A 14,745-nucleotide genomic window follows, 5' to 3' on the forward strand; every position below is an offset into this window, starting at 1 on the left:
TGGTGGTGCCTTTAGTCCCAACACTTGGGAGGCAATGATGGATGGATCTCTGTGAGTTGGAGGTCAGTCTGCTTTATAATGTGAGTGCCAGTCCAGGAAGGGATTCGAAGTGAGATCTTGGAGGTGGGGGTTAAGGAGATAAGTTTGTCAGTGAGTTTTTAATTATAAAAATTTAAAGGCAAAATACATGATTTACAGATATATCAAAAATGTTAACCAGAGCAGGATACCACTCTGTACTATCCCAACCATAGTTCAGCCTTGCACATCTCTTTTAAAAGAACCTTAGCAATATCGGAAACATTGACTGAAGTTTTCCACTTTGACTCATTTAAATACTGTATGAAAATACCTTCATCGTTATTTTGTGTGACTCTCACCCCTACCCCAGAACCTTAGTGCAGGACACAGGATCCGGTAGCCTGAATTTTCTAGGTGACTAGTATTTCAAGAGACAAGTGTTTGTCAGGACTGATAAGATGGCTAAGTGGGAACCTGTGCTTGCCAGAAAGCCCTGATGATCTGTTTGATATATCGGACCCACATGATGGAACATTAAACTTTTTTTTTAATAAAAAGCACACATAGAGACACATTTATTACATATATTTGTCACACAAAAAAATCACATGCAACAAAACAAAACAAAACAGAAAGTAGGCTTAGTTTGGGACTTTAATTGTGTTCAAACACAATTTTCATCTTTTCAGCATATAGTACTCTAGTTATATACATTTAAAGCAAAGAAAACAAGGCTTGAAACTGGTAAAAATGCAAATTTAATCTATATTCAGAAACTTGTAAAATAAAAGGTAACAATGAAGAAATAATTAAGAAAGTTGTACAAATGACCTTGGTTATTATTTCCCTTTATAAAAGTATTCCAGGGGTTGGGGATTTAGCTCAGTGGTAGAGCATTTGCCTAGCAAACACGAGGCCCTGGGTTCGGTCCTCATCTCTGGGGGAAAAAAAAAAAGGATTCCAATAAAACAAAATAAAAAGTATGGAAAACCCAAAAGTCAAAGTAGAGATTTTGGTTGTAATCCCTTCCCTGAGTTTCTTTGTAAAACATCAAATTTAAATAAGGCCATTTAAAAACTGACCTAAACACCTTACCCCTCCATGCTGCTGTGGGAAATGCATTTAACATAAGAGGCTGTACCCACTGAAGTGGCCCCAGGGCTGGGAAATGCCAATCTGCCTGTGTCCACGCCACAGGATAACCTCAGGCACTGCAGCACATGACCTTAAAGTACTAACTTTTTATCTTGACCTGCTATTATGTTACACATGATTCTATATATGAAATGTAGACTAATAATTTCAGTTATCAATAAATATTATATTTCTAATATAATATGGGTTTGGAAAGTATATAGCAAATTTTGGCAACAATATAGAAATAATTATTTTTCCATGTGAAAAATCTTACACAAACAGGAGTTAGTAAATCACCTCAATCCACTAAATCTGCATCATAAAAGAAATTAAAAATAAAATGTCACCAGACCTACCTAACAACATAAAGTAGAAAAAAACCAGGAACATATAGCAATGCTGCAAGTGTCCTCTCGCTTCCTCATGTGCCAAGTGGTCCATACACACACACACACACACACACACACACACACACACACACATACACACACACCCCACCACCACCACCAAAATAAATTTAGTTACATAATTTAAAAACAAAACAAAACAAGGCCCTGTGGAGGACCAGGGAGAAAGTTAACGGTCAAAAGTCACCGGTCACCACCCTCCGGCATGCTCTTCCATCAAATAGGACCTAAGCCCAGGCAATCTCCTCACCTTGCTTCTACACTGAGGATACAATTGGTCTGGAAAATGCTCTCTAGTTCCTCTAGCTGCCACTGGGTGAATCTATGGCGCAATCGACGTCGTGGCACCTGCCTTGGCGCAGCCTGGAAACTCTCTCCCTCAGCATGTTCAAGGATGGGCTCATTCTGGTCTCCATTGACGCCATCATCTTCCTTGTTCACATCTTCATCTACAAGGTCTGAAGTGTCAGCAGCAGCAGCGGTGGCTGTGTAGGCGTCGTCGTCGTCGGAGGCGGAGGCGGAACCCTCTCCACTTAATTCTCTTTCTTCTCTCCCTTTTGCCGCTGTGGCTCCCAATGCCAGCTCGTCCTGTTCTATATCTTCCTCATTTCTCCCCTCTTCAGCCAGCAAAACCTTCATACCTGGAGGTGGGAAAACAAGAAAGATCAGGCGTCGTGGCCTAACGTAGGTAAGGAGTCGCAGCGCCTATCTACTCACATCTCCGGAGCCACATCCGTTAGTCTCGTGGAGATAGTTAAATCATCATTCCCAGCTATGTACTGACCATACCTTATATACCCTCATCCTCATAAACTCCCATAATGAACAAGTACTTGATGTAACACTCCGTACCTTGGGCGCTGTCCATTTTAGTTTTGTATCTGAAGACAGAACTGGAACCTCTGGTAATTCCAATGTATATCCGGTAATAGAGCAGAGCGGTGACCTTTGACCTGGAAGAGATTTCTTCCAGCCCGTTCCACATTACTATGAATCCAGTTATAGACGTAATGTTCAGGCTTCAAGCTCATTACCTGTTGCTCTGGATTGAGCCCTGAGTTGCCCTAGTGAGAGCAGTTTGGTGCTGTGATAAGCAGGATATGTTTTCAGGGAGGGTACAGTCCTTGGGGAAGTAGAGATGCCGAAATGGCCTTTTAAGCTGCATCGCAGCTGAGTCATCTGACCTTGGTGAGTTATCTTCCTATGGAAGAGATGGTGACCAACTCTAGAAGCCAATTTGAGGGGAGTAAGAAAATATCTCCCAGTAACTTTGGAGCCCTTGAGGAAAATGTTTGTAGAACTACCTCTTGGTCTAGACTCCTTGGAATTTTGGCAGAGAAAAGGAATTAAATCAATGTGATTATCTAGGAGGCCTCTTCCTTTGGACTTTCACCACAGATCCTGTGGTGATTTGAATGAGAATGGCTTCCCATAAGCACAAATATTTGAATTCTTGATCCCCAGTTGGTAGAAGCTTTGGGAAGGTTTGGGAGCTATAGCCTTGTTAAGAGGGAGGTGTGGCCTTGCTGGAAGAGGCATGTTGCTAGTTTCAAAGGCCCACACCATTCCCAGTTAATAACCCTCCCCTCTGTTGAGATCCTATTGATGGAGATGTAAGCTCCCAGCTACTGCTCTAGTGCCATGCCTGCCTACCTGCTGCCATGCTTCCTGCCATGATGTTCATGCATTCACCCTCTGAAACTGTAAGCAAGCCAACAGGTAAACACTTTCTTTTATAAGATGCCTTCATGGTAGTGTCTTTTCAAGCAATAGGAGGATAGCTAAGATAGAGCCTGTCATGCTTCCACGCTCTGCCTTTATGGGAGCTTGGGCAGAATTGCAGGGCCTGCTGGCTCAGCAGACAGATCAGAGGGCTCATCTTCACCAGTGCTTCTGGGGCGGGGGTTGGGGGGTAGGTTAGTAGTACTGACAAGTTTTGGTAAGTAGAATTGTCATACCTGTGCTGAGCTTCGTCACATTTATCTTGAACACACACACACACACACACACACACACACACACACACACTTCTAATGTCTTCTCTGAACAATCAAAGTGTCAAGAGCAGGCTTTTATGCCTTGGTCTCCATCCCAGAACTGTCAGTCAAGCAGCCCCTTCGCTGGCATGTGGTCAGACTCTTCCCAAGGCAGCCAAATTTTCCCAACATGTTCTGGTCACTCTTAAAATAGAAGGCCCTACACCACTATCATGTTTCCAGACTCTTCCTTGTTTGGGATGGGAATATCCTGGAGTCCTGGTGCTGGAGTTCTCCTAGGATAAGACTTACCTCACAGTTCTGATAACTACCTCACAACAAAGCCTACATGTTTCTCTTTCCTAGTTTTACTTCCCTCTTTGCTCTAAATCCCAACACTGCTGTGTCAAGCACAGGAGAATTGTTTTTCTATCCCTAGTCTGGTCAAAATAGTAAAAACATACATTTCTGGGCTGGGGTTGGAGCTCAGTTTGCATTGTCCTTACCTAGCATGCTTAAAGGCACAGGATCCCTATGAGCTGCATAAAGCTAGCATGGTGCGTGGCAGTCCTGTAATGCTAGCCTGTGAGGAGGTAGATGCCAGAGTCACCCTAGTTTACAAAGTGAGTTTGTGTTCATAGAGGGACATATGACACCATCTAAAAATAGAAAATGACACTCTACCTAAAAATAGACAACCATTTCTTTCCCCCAATTATGATATTGCCATCTACAGTAACGAAGTGTGCAAAGGGCCTGATTTAATTTTTAAAATTCACTGACATGTGTTTTTTTTTTGTCTCATTATATAATCTACCTGGAGAATATTCCCTGTATGTTTGAAAAAAATATGTATATTGCTGCTTGTGGTTAGAATATCCACTTTATCTATTATGCTTTATTATAGTTAGTTTTCCTTCCCTCAGGGTACTCTATTTTTATTATACATTATTAAAAATGATATATTGAAATTTATGTTGCTTTAGAACTGCCCATTTCGTCATATTGCTATTCTATGTCCTTAAAAAAAAACAATTTTGAGACAGTGTTGTCTAGGCAGTTGCAGAATCTTAATCTGTTCCTCCTGCTTCCTCCTTCTAGTTTCTGGGATAAGAGCACTTGTTACTCTTGTCTTTTTTGAATAATTGTTTTGGTCACATCTAGAATTATCCATCAACAGGGTTTTTTTTTTAAAAGATTTACTTTATTTATTTTATGTGTATGGGTACACTGTAGCTGTACAGATGGCTGTGAGCCATCATGTGTATGACTGCTCTGCCGGCCCTGCTCACTCTGGTGTAATTCACTGTACCTGTCTTCAGACACAACAGAAGAGGGCGTCCGATCTCATTATGGATGGTTGTGAGCCACCATGTGGTTGCTGGGAATTGAACTTATGATCTTCAGAAGAGCACTCAGTGTTCTTTCCCGCTGAGCCATCTCGCCAGCCCCCCATCAACAGGGTTTTAAACATTCCTTTTACTGCCTTAAATACTCTGTTCACAGTACTTCCCGGCCCCCATGTTTCATGAGGGCACTATCCCTTATATCTCTATGCTGTTGGATATGATGCTTCTTCTTTCCCGAGTCTTGCTGTAAATATCAAGTTTATGGTGCTTAAAGGTGGGTGGTCAGGCTTTTCTCCCCATGGGTAGTGCTGTAGGATTTGCCATATTTAATCATTTTGCTATTATTTCTCCAAGTGTTCTTTCTTCCCATTTCTCTATCCCTTCTAATTCTTGGGCGGTTTACTCAGGTGTCCTCACAGTTTTTTGTTTTAAAATTATATTTTATTTACTTATATTATGGGGCATATGCCATGGTATATGCACAGAAACCATAGGACAACTTGTGAGAATCAGTTCTCTCTTACTGTGTGGAACCTGGGCACCAAACTCTGGATGCCAAGTATCTTTACCCAGGGATCCGTCTTGTGAACCCCTACATTTTTCTTTTCGTTAGGTATTTTTGTCGTTGTTGAAAATATTTTTCCATACAATATATACGAATCACAGTTTTGCCTCCCCCATCTCCCTCCCTGATTCCCCACCTCTCCCCACAATCCACTCCCACACTTTCCAATACTTTCAATATTTTCTTCTTTATCCCTCAGACTGAATACTCTCAATTGACCTATCTTCAAGACTACTCAGGTCTCTTTTTGGCTACTCCAGTGATTTTTATTCAGTGATGTTATTTACTTTATAAATAATGCTATTAGGATATATCCTTTTAATACATTTATTTATTGCTGAGGGGAAGGGGCCAGTTCATGCTGTGCTCCCTATGTGAATATCACAGGACAACGTTCTCTTCTCCCATTATGTGGGCCCTAGGTATGGAAATCAGGTCATTAAGACTTAAGACTGCTGGCAAGTTTTGTTTTGTTTTTGTTTTTTTATCTTCAGAGCTACCTCACAAGTCCTTATGTTATTTTTTATTTATAGAATTTTTATTTTTAATTTATTTTTAGAATTTTTATTTATTGTTTGGAAAAGCAGTTTGATATTCTTTGTGAATGCTTTTCTCTTGAGTTCTTGCAATTCTTTTGCTATAAATTCCTTTAGCTTTTTTAGCACATTTATAGTAGAAGTATTAAAAGCTTAGTGTGCACTCCTAACTGCAGAGACATCTTTCTAGCCCGCTGTACGTTAGCCTTTTCTGGAATACATTCTGTTTCTAAACCTCAAGCACACAATTACAGCTAGATGGGATGGCCAGCAACCTCTTTGGAGCTACCTTTCTCTGTCTCAGAACATAAATTTAAATGTTTGCTACTGCTTTTACATCTATGTTTGGGGTCACAATCAGATCTTCATGCTGGCTTGGCAGTCACTTTCTCTACTGAACCATTTCCCAGCCCCTCTTTTAAAAGTGAGATGGAGACCTCTTTTAATGCATGCAGGCTGTTCTTGAACTTGCTGTGTAGCCAAGGAGGACCACAAAATTCTAATTCTCATACATCTACTTCTCAAGTGCTGTGATTACAGGTCCTGGCCATTGTGTTCAGCTCTTATTGTTTCTACCTCCCTTCCTTATGAATGGACCCCACTGCCTGTACCACTGCATGTTAGCTTTCTTTCTTTTTCATTTACAATACTTAGTTTCATTTTAAAAATGGTAAGCCCATGCTTATCCAACCCGAGTCTAGAGTAGCTGCAGCTGCTTCAGCTGGAGAATGGAAGAGAAAGGAAAAATTTGAAGGAAAGTGGAGATCCTTTGAACTGTCAGAACCAAGAAAAGTCACATCTGCATTGTCTAAATGACATTGCCTTGGTAATTTAGACACATACCTTAGCCATCTCAGAAGACGTTTGAAACAGATATATTGAGAATTCAGCTCTTTATTGTAAATACAAAGGCGGAGGGCCTAAGTGTGTAATAACAGGACGTTGGTGGTAGCAAAACCTAAGAATTATGACAGAATTAACTGTTGGCTCATGCCACATATGACCCCAAAAGTTCCCCCACAGAAAGGGCAGGCAAGGAAAATAACTGAGAGAAGTCTAGTTACTATTTCATTGCTTGTGTCCTGTGAACCCTATGGGTTGTCTCAAATAAAGTTTCTGTCAGAATTCAGGCCTGGAGTGAAATGCTGAGTAGGAGGGTGGAGGGCGGGGTGGGGATCATCTGTGTGTGGAAAAGACTGCTGTTTCTCCTTAGGGTCCTTAGGTCTCTCTTATAAATTTGCATGGGTTAAATGTCAGGGTGAGGGGGGCTGGTGAGTTGGCTCAGCGGGTAAGAGCACTGACTGCTCTTCCAAAGGTCCTGAGTTCGGATCCCAGCAACTACATGGTGGCTCACAACCATCTGTAATGAGATCTGACACCCTCTTCTGGTGCGTCTGAAGACAGCTACAGTGTATTACGCCAGAGCGAGCGGTGCTGGAGCAAGTGGGGCCTACCTGAGTTCAATTCCCAGCATCCACATGATGGCTCACAGCCATCTGTACAGCTACAGTGTACTCATACACATAAAATAAATAATGTAAATCTTTAAAAAAAAAAGAGGGTGAGAGCAGTATGAGGAGGTGACACAAAAAGAACACGTGGGTCAGGGTAACCCTACTATGGAAGTTGGAAAGTCCCTGTAACCCACAGGACTTACTAGCTGTGATCCACAGGCGTTACCTCCTGGAAACAGATCTTGTTGTTCTGTTTACATGGCATTTCCTTGATATCAGACATGTATCTTAGCAATCTCAGAAAACACACAAAACAAATATATTGAGAATTCAGCTCTTTATTGCAAATACAAGTACTGAGAGGAGACAACTCTGTAGTAACAGGGCTTTGGTGGCACAACATCATCTGACTATGGCGCCTTGAGCAAGGGTGGCTCCCTAGGGCTTCTCCACAGCCTTCAGAGAGAGATGCTTTGGGAAGCAGGAGGAGGACCTTTGAGCGTTTATGGCCTCTTATAACTCCTGTATTTTTCTCTCCTCTTCAAAAGCCATTTCTACAATGATTGGGAAAAAGGAATTGGTTCAGTGAAGTAAACCATTAGGAGTATAATTGAAGTACTTAATAAAACCCAGTAAGAATCTACAGTATTATATTATCAACTAAAAGATATATTGTCTTTGTCCTTTCTTATTTGTAGCAACCAAGTACTTTCTAATTGAATTCAGGTCCTACTCCATACTTTGAAACCTAGACTTGGCACTATTATTAAAGCCAAGAACCTGTAGCTAGACAAGTCCTAAAGGGAGACTTCCTTCCTATTACTCTGCCAAATCAGCATAGCATTAAACCGACACCTAATGTTGTACTGTTCTAATTAGTGCACTTCTCAGCCCTCATTAGAGAAACTTCTATTTTCAGTATATACTGATCAACATAGAGATCTACTACTGAGCAAGGTATAGAAAACAAGAGATTGAAGAAATCTCATCCCCAAATAGAACATATATATACCACACGTCCTCCTCCCAAGGCTCAGAGATCATTTTGGGAGAGAGGATGGAAAAGGCTGTGTATGATCATAAGGAAACAGTATTTTCTTGGTATATTAGGGTATATGTGTATATATATGCACATATCTAAGAATATTTGAGCAGCACAAATTAGTCGTGATGGGTTATTAAAAATCAGGGGTACAAAGTTGAATGGGGAAGAGTTGGGGGGATGAATATGATCAAAATATATACAAAAAATTTCAAAGAACTAACAAAACTTCTTTAAAAACTCAGGAGAATTGGGTATTTTGACTTGATATTTTCTTTATTTCCATAAGTCTATGTTTAGCTAAGTGCATTAGTTATATGGATTCAGCTTGCGAATTATTACCTCATTCCAATTCTCCCTGTAAGGATAAAATTTATGATTAGTTTTTATGAATAGTTTCATGGATCCCCTAGCTATACTAATTTGAATAATTCATATGTCACAACCAGAATATGACTCTCCAGAGAAATGCTTTCTAAAGAACACCAACCTTGGCCAGGTGGTGGTGGCACACACCTTTAATCCCCAGCACTGGGGAAGCAGAGGCAGGAGGATTTCTGTGAGTTTGAGGCCAGCCTGGTCTACAGAGTGAGTTCAGGACAAGGAAGGCTACACAGAGAAACTCTGTCTTAAAATCAAACACACATATACACACACACATACACACACACTACACAAAAGAATACTAGACTAACAATCTTTATGTATATATATGTATACATACATATGCACATATATATGTTTTAATGTGCAAATGCATATATATCCTACATATCTATTTATAATACAACTATTTTAATATAATGTGTACACACTTTCTAAGTTAAAATGCATATAATGATTTACCCACAGGATACATGTATGTGTAATATATATGTACTTAGTGAAAATAAGCTTGGTTCAATTCTTTGTTCCTTAGGAAGTATGTGTCTTCTGGAAATTAGCCATTCCTGATTAGTAGGGCTTTCTTATTCCATTTTCTACCCACAAGGACCACAAACCTCAAAAGTCATTTTGGTTGGTTTAGGGTGATGGTCCAGTGGCTAATACTTGTTGCTCTTGTAGAGGACTTGAGTTTAGCTCCTACGACCCATTTGGGCTGCTTATAAATACGTGTACTTCCAGCTCCATGAAGTACATGCCCTCTCCTGGCTTCCTTGATCAGCCACACACATATGGCGTGCACATGTGTACACATACACACGTGCCCAAAAAACACATTAAAAAAAACCTAGAGATAAATCTTTAAAAAGTCATTTTGAAACATGGTTTGGAAATGTTATCAAAGGCAACACAATTCGAGAACCAAAAGGACCTAAGATGAAGTATGTTCTAGAATGGCTGTCCTACCGAATGGCTTTTCTGTGTGGACTGACCTGCACTCTGGCTTTACTCACAACCACAGATTTTGCCAGATCTTTTCTTTCTTTCTTTCTTTTTTTAGTATTTTCTAATTTTTTATTAGATATTTTCTTTATTTACATGTCATACGATATCTCCTTTCCCAGTTTCCTCTCCGAAAAAAAATAAAAACAAAACAAAACAATCCCGTTTCCTCCCCCCTCCCCCTGCTCACTACCCCACCTCCTCCTGCTTCCTGGCCCTGGCATTCGACTACACTGGGGCATAGAACCTTCATAGGGTCAAGGGCCTCTCCTCCCATTGATGACCGGCTTGGCCATCCTCTACTATACATATGCTGCTGGAGACATGAGTCCCACCATGTGTACTCTTTGGTTGGTGGTTTAGTCCCTGGGAGCTCTGAGGGTACTAGTTAGTTCATATTGTTGTTCTTCCTAAGGGGCTGCAAACCCCTTCAAGCACACCCTTCAATGGCATGTGGTCAGACTCATCCCAAGGCAGCCAAATTTTCCCATGTTCTGGTCAAGTGTGTGTGTGTGTGTGTTTGTGTGTGTGTGTGTGTGTCTGTCTGTCTGTCTATCTATATCTATCTATCTAATTTTTATTCCAAAAGTTGCCTCCCTTCCAGGTTCCCCCTCCCAGAGTTTTTACCTCATCCCCCAAGATAGAAGGCCCTACACCACTATCATGTTTCCAGACTGTTCCTTGTTTGGGATGGGAATATCCTGGAGTCCTGGTGCTGGAGTTCTCCTAGGGTAAGACTTACCTCACAGTTCTGATAACTACCTCACAACAAAGCCTACATGTTTCTCTTTCCTAGTTTTACTTCCCTCTTTGCTCTAAATCCTGACATTGCTCTTGTCAAAGTGTCAAGAACAGGAGAATTTTTCTCTCTCTAGTCTGGCTAAAATAGTAAAGACATATGTTTCTGCGCTGGAGATGTAGCTCAGTTTGCAGAGCCCTTACCTAACATGTATAAAGCCATCCATGGTTTATCTGGAGCACTGAAGAAGCAAGCCTGGTGTTCCAGTGCCTCAGTGCCTGTTATTTGAGCACTTGGCAGATAGAGGTAGGCTGATCAGCTTTTCAAAATCAGCTTCCACTAGTGAGTGAATTTGAAATTCATTCTTCAATACATAAGGTTATGTCTCAAAAACAAAACAAAACAAAACAAAACAAAACAGAGCAGCCGGGCAGTGGTGGTGCATGCCTTTAATCCCAGCACTTGGGAGGCAGAGGCAGGTGGATTTCTGAGTTCGAGGCCAGCCTGGTCTACAGAGTGACTTCCAGGACAGCCAGGGTTACACAGAGAAACCCTGTCTCAAAAAATCAAAACAAACAAACAAACAAAAAACCAGGGCATCATTTCCTCTTACCAATTCTCATTCCTCTATTTCCCTGTCAAGCAGCGGTTGGCCCACTTGATTTACTTTTTGTCTACTTTTACTGTTTGAGCATTGTTTCCATGCATATAATGCTGTGTGTTCAAATCCACCCCCACATTCTCTTTTCTCCAATTACCCCTACCCTGTTCCTCACTACTTCTCTCTTCCCATTTGATGTTTTATTATTATTATTATTATTATTATTATAGACCTTTATTAACAGGTGCTTGCAGTTTGTTGACTTTTTTGAAAAAATCAAGTTGTAAACTTTATTACAAATTAAAAATGAAATTCTTAAAAATCTCAACTTGACCAGATAGATATGAAACAATTTAAAAACTGTTAAAGGTGTATTGAGAAAAACCAGGCCTTTTTTCTTTTTCTTAAAAAACACGTTTGTCATTACCAGAGAGACATCTTTAGGTAAAAGGACTAAAAACCCCATGCTTCGTAGATCATGCAGACAGTCGGAATGCCATCTGGTCAATGGGCAAAAAGCAAGCACTTAAGGGCTTCAGCTCCAATCTTTGTTCATTTATTTGTTTGTTTTATGTGTATGAGTATACTGTAGCTGTACAGATGGCCGTGAGCCATCATGCGGCTGCTGGGAATTGAACTCAGGACCTCTGCTTGCTCCAGCCCCGCTAGCTCCTGCCCCGCCTGTGTAATACACTGCAGCTGTCTTCAGACGCACCAGAAGAGGGCGTTAGATCTCATTACCGGTGGTTGTGAGCCACCATGTGGTTGCTGGGATCCGAACTCAGGATCTTCGGAAGAGCTGTCAGTGCTCTTACCCACTGAGCCATCTTGCCAGCCCCTTTGTTCATTTCTTATTGCTGGAATTTCATATTCATTTCTTCTTGTTGGATGACCAAACTGGATGATGGTAGAGACCGTAAGCAGGCATTTACTCAGCCCCGCCCTGCTTAGCCTCGGAAGCAGATGAATTCTCAGCTGGTGGATCGGCTGCTTTTGTCTCTTTGCCATCTTGTGGTTTAGGGGTTCTCTGGGCGTCTGCATCTGCATCGGTCATTGAAGTGGCAGCGATACCAACATTGAGGTGGCTGTTGACCTTGAGTCTCATCGCCTAGATTTTCTTTGTCCTCTTCATTGCCATTCTCTCTAGGCTGTCTTTGGTGAGGAGGGCCCCTAAAATGAATACTGTGGAATGGTGGTCTGTAACCCTGATATATATTCGGTTTTACCTTGCTCTCGTGCACCCTGGTTGTGAGCACCCTCCATCACTTCTCCTTGCACAGGGGGGTTGGAATACTGTGGTTGACGCGCATAGGGTCTCCACTTGTAGTAAGGTGGGAACCTTCGCCTGAGAAAGGGCGGGCGTTGTTGGGCCTGGCCTTCAGGAGCGCTTTCCGATCCCTCGTTCTTTAACCCACCTCTCACTATTCTGGTAATTTTGCTGGCAATTGCGTGGAGAACCTCTATGATGACGTGCATAGCATCTATAATGGTTACAGTCCGCTGCGTATTTACTGCCTTGAACTGGAACTCCACCAGGGCCTGTAATATTTGCTGCCTCGGCACCCTTTTCTCCTTCAACAACATCAAACTCCACAGTCTTTCCATCTCCTACACTGCGAAGGTACTTTTCTGGGGTTATTCTTCTTTATGGTAGTCTGGTGTACAAATACATCTTCCTTGGTGTCATTCCACTTGATGAAACCCTATCCGCTCCTTACATTGAACCATTTTACTGTTCCCAAAACCTTAATTGTGATGACCTTCTTGTCCTCGCTGGCGGGATCCGCCCCCCCCCCATGTGAGGCAAGCCCTGGCCGCCACTACCGATGCCCCTGTGGGCTTGGTGTCCATGGCGCTGATGGCTGCGGCTGGCTGCGGGGTCTTGGCCTCGCTACTCATGGTTGCTGCGATGGTGACTGGGGCTGCGGCTCCTCCAGGGTGTGATGGCAGCGGCGGTGGAGCTCTCAGGGCTCTCTGGGGTCCGCTCTCCGCTCCCGCTACTGATCGAACTACGCATTTGATGTTTTTTAAAACCCACCGAGTCTCCTTTTTGCTGTCTGTGTACATGGATGTAAGACTATTACTGGAGCATGTATAACCTCCTCATGACCTTATCGTGGAAGAAAAGGGACTCTCCTCCCACCACCATCAAAGGTTAGTTTTCCCGTTTCCGTGGAAATTCACGAGGCCTTTCCTTATTCGCATTATTTTTGGCTGGCCTTTTCCTGTGCAGATCTGTTATAAGCAGTCACAGCCTATGAGTTCATATATGCAAGGGCCCTAGTGAATACTCCCTGTTTAATTCAAGCCCCAATGTTTAACTGTGGTGTTTGTTTTCCTATTATTTAGTTTTTAAGAGTTCTTTGTACATTCTAGACATCAACCCTTTGACAGAGTTATAATTGGTAAAGATTTTTCCGCTATTCTGTATGCTGTCTTCTTATCAGAAGGATGTTTTCCTTCTCTCTGCTAAAGCTTTTCATTTCTGAGGTCTCATTGGTCAATTGTTAATTTTAATGCCCACACCACCAGGACCCGGTTGAAGTCCTTTCCTCTTCTAGGATGGAGAACCATATTGCCCACTTTCTCCTTTATTGGGTTCAGGGTACTGGGTCTTGTGTTGAGGTCCTTGATCTATTTGGAATTGAGTCATGTGCAGGATGGGAGGAGAGGAAGTGAGGGGTCTGAGCAGAGAGGTGAGTGTGAGCAGCAGAGGCATGAGTCTGATAGAGCAGCTCCCAAGTCCTTCCAGCAATACCCAGATGGGCATGTCCAGTGCAGGACTACTCAATCACCCGGGCACTATGCTATAGGGTCCAGAGACACCTAGCTCCTCCTATTCAGTGTGCCTCTGCACCCTTTGTAACTCTAAAAAATGACAGCTGCATGTTTGCTACCCAGAGCCTGAAGTATGGGCAGAATAATAAGAGTGCATGAGGCGTTTCTTGGAATTTTAAGTGGTGTTTGGTTTTATCAAAAACTGTTTAAGAAATTACAAGACTGGAAAACTACTTTAAGAATTAGTGTGTTTCTGAAACCTTGAGAACTGTATAATTTAGAAATATACCTTTTAAAGTGTCAGCTCATCTGGGGGAGAAAATTGTGTGCTAGGAGGACAAAAACAATGTATGGGTCAATGCACACTTGATGTGGCATGTGACAACGCTCTCTGGTATTAAACTGCTACTGATGGTCACTCAGTAACATCACCCCACAGAAGGAGACCTTGTCACTCTCTTTAAATGGCACTTCCTTGATAAGGGCCATACATACGATATTAATCCAGAAGACACATGAAGCAAATAAACTGAAAACCTATTTATTTCAAATACAAGTGCTTAGGGAATAAAGATGTAATAACATGTTGGTGGAAGAAAGCGGGCATCTGCAAGTGGCCCCAGGGCAATAGGGCTCCGCCGCCATCTTCAGAGAGAGGAGGAGTGGGCCCCCGGAGGAGCACCACTACTCATCCCTGACTGACATTGTCCTCTCCTGAAGTGCTCTCTCCTCTTCTTAAACCATCTCTACAATG

The 14,745-nt window shown here is 42.1% G+C and overlaps 1 protein-coding gene and 2 pseudogenes across 1 annotated transcript in view; all 3 read right to left on the reverse strand.

Moving 5' to 3' along the window:
• Positions 1–2,596, reverse strand: part of LOC116077689 (rhox homeobox family member 2-like) — a 4,677-nt gene extending 2,081 nt beyond the window's left edge. Inside the window, 3 exon segments of the mRNA XM_031352440.1 lie at positions 1,816–2,206; positions 2,418–2,470; positions 2,472–2,596. Of these exon segments, the coding sequence (XP_031208300.1) occupies positions 1,816–2,206; positions 2,418–2,470; positions 2,472–2,596 (569 nt within the window).
• A 9,545-nt stretch (positions 2,597–12,141) lies between these two features.
• LOC116077621 lies at positions 12,142–13,112 on the reverse strand (annotated as a pseudogene).
• Positions 13,113–14,532: 1,420 nt separating this feature from the next.
• LOC116091259 overlaps positions 14,533–14,745 on the reverse strand; it is a 4,250-nt pseudogene continuing 4,037 nt past the window's right edge.

Source organism: Mastomys coucha, chromosome X, assembly GCF_008632895.1.
Source record: "Mastomys coucha isolate ucsf_1 chromosome X, UCSF_Mcou_1, whole genome shotgun sequence".
Taxonomy (NCBI): Eukaryota; Metazoa; Chordata; class Mammalia; order Rodentia; family Muridae; genus Mastomys; species Mastomys coucha.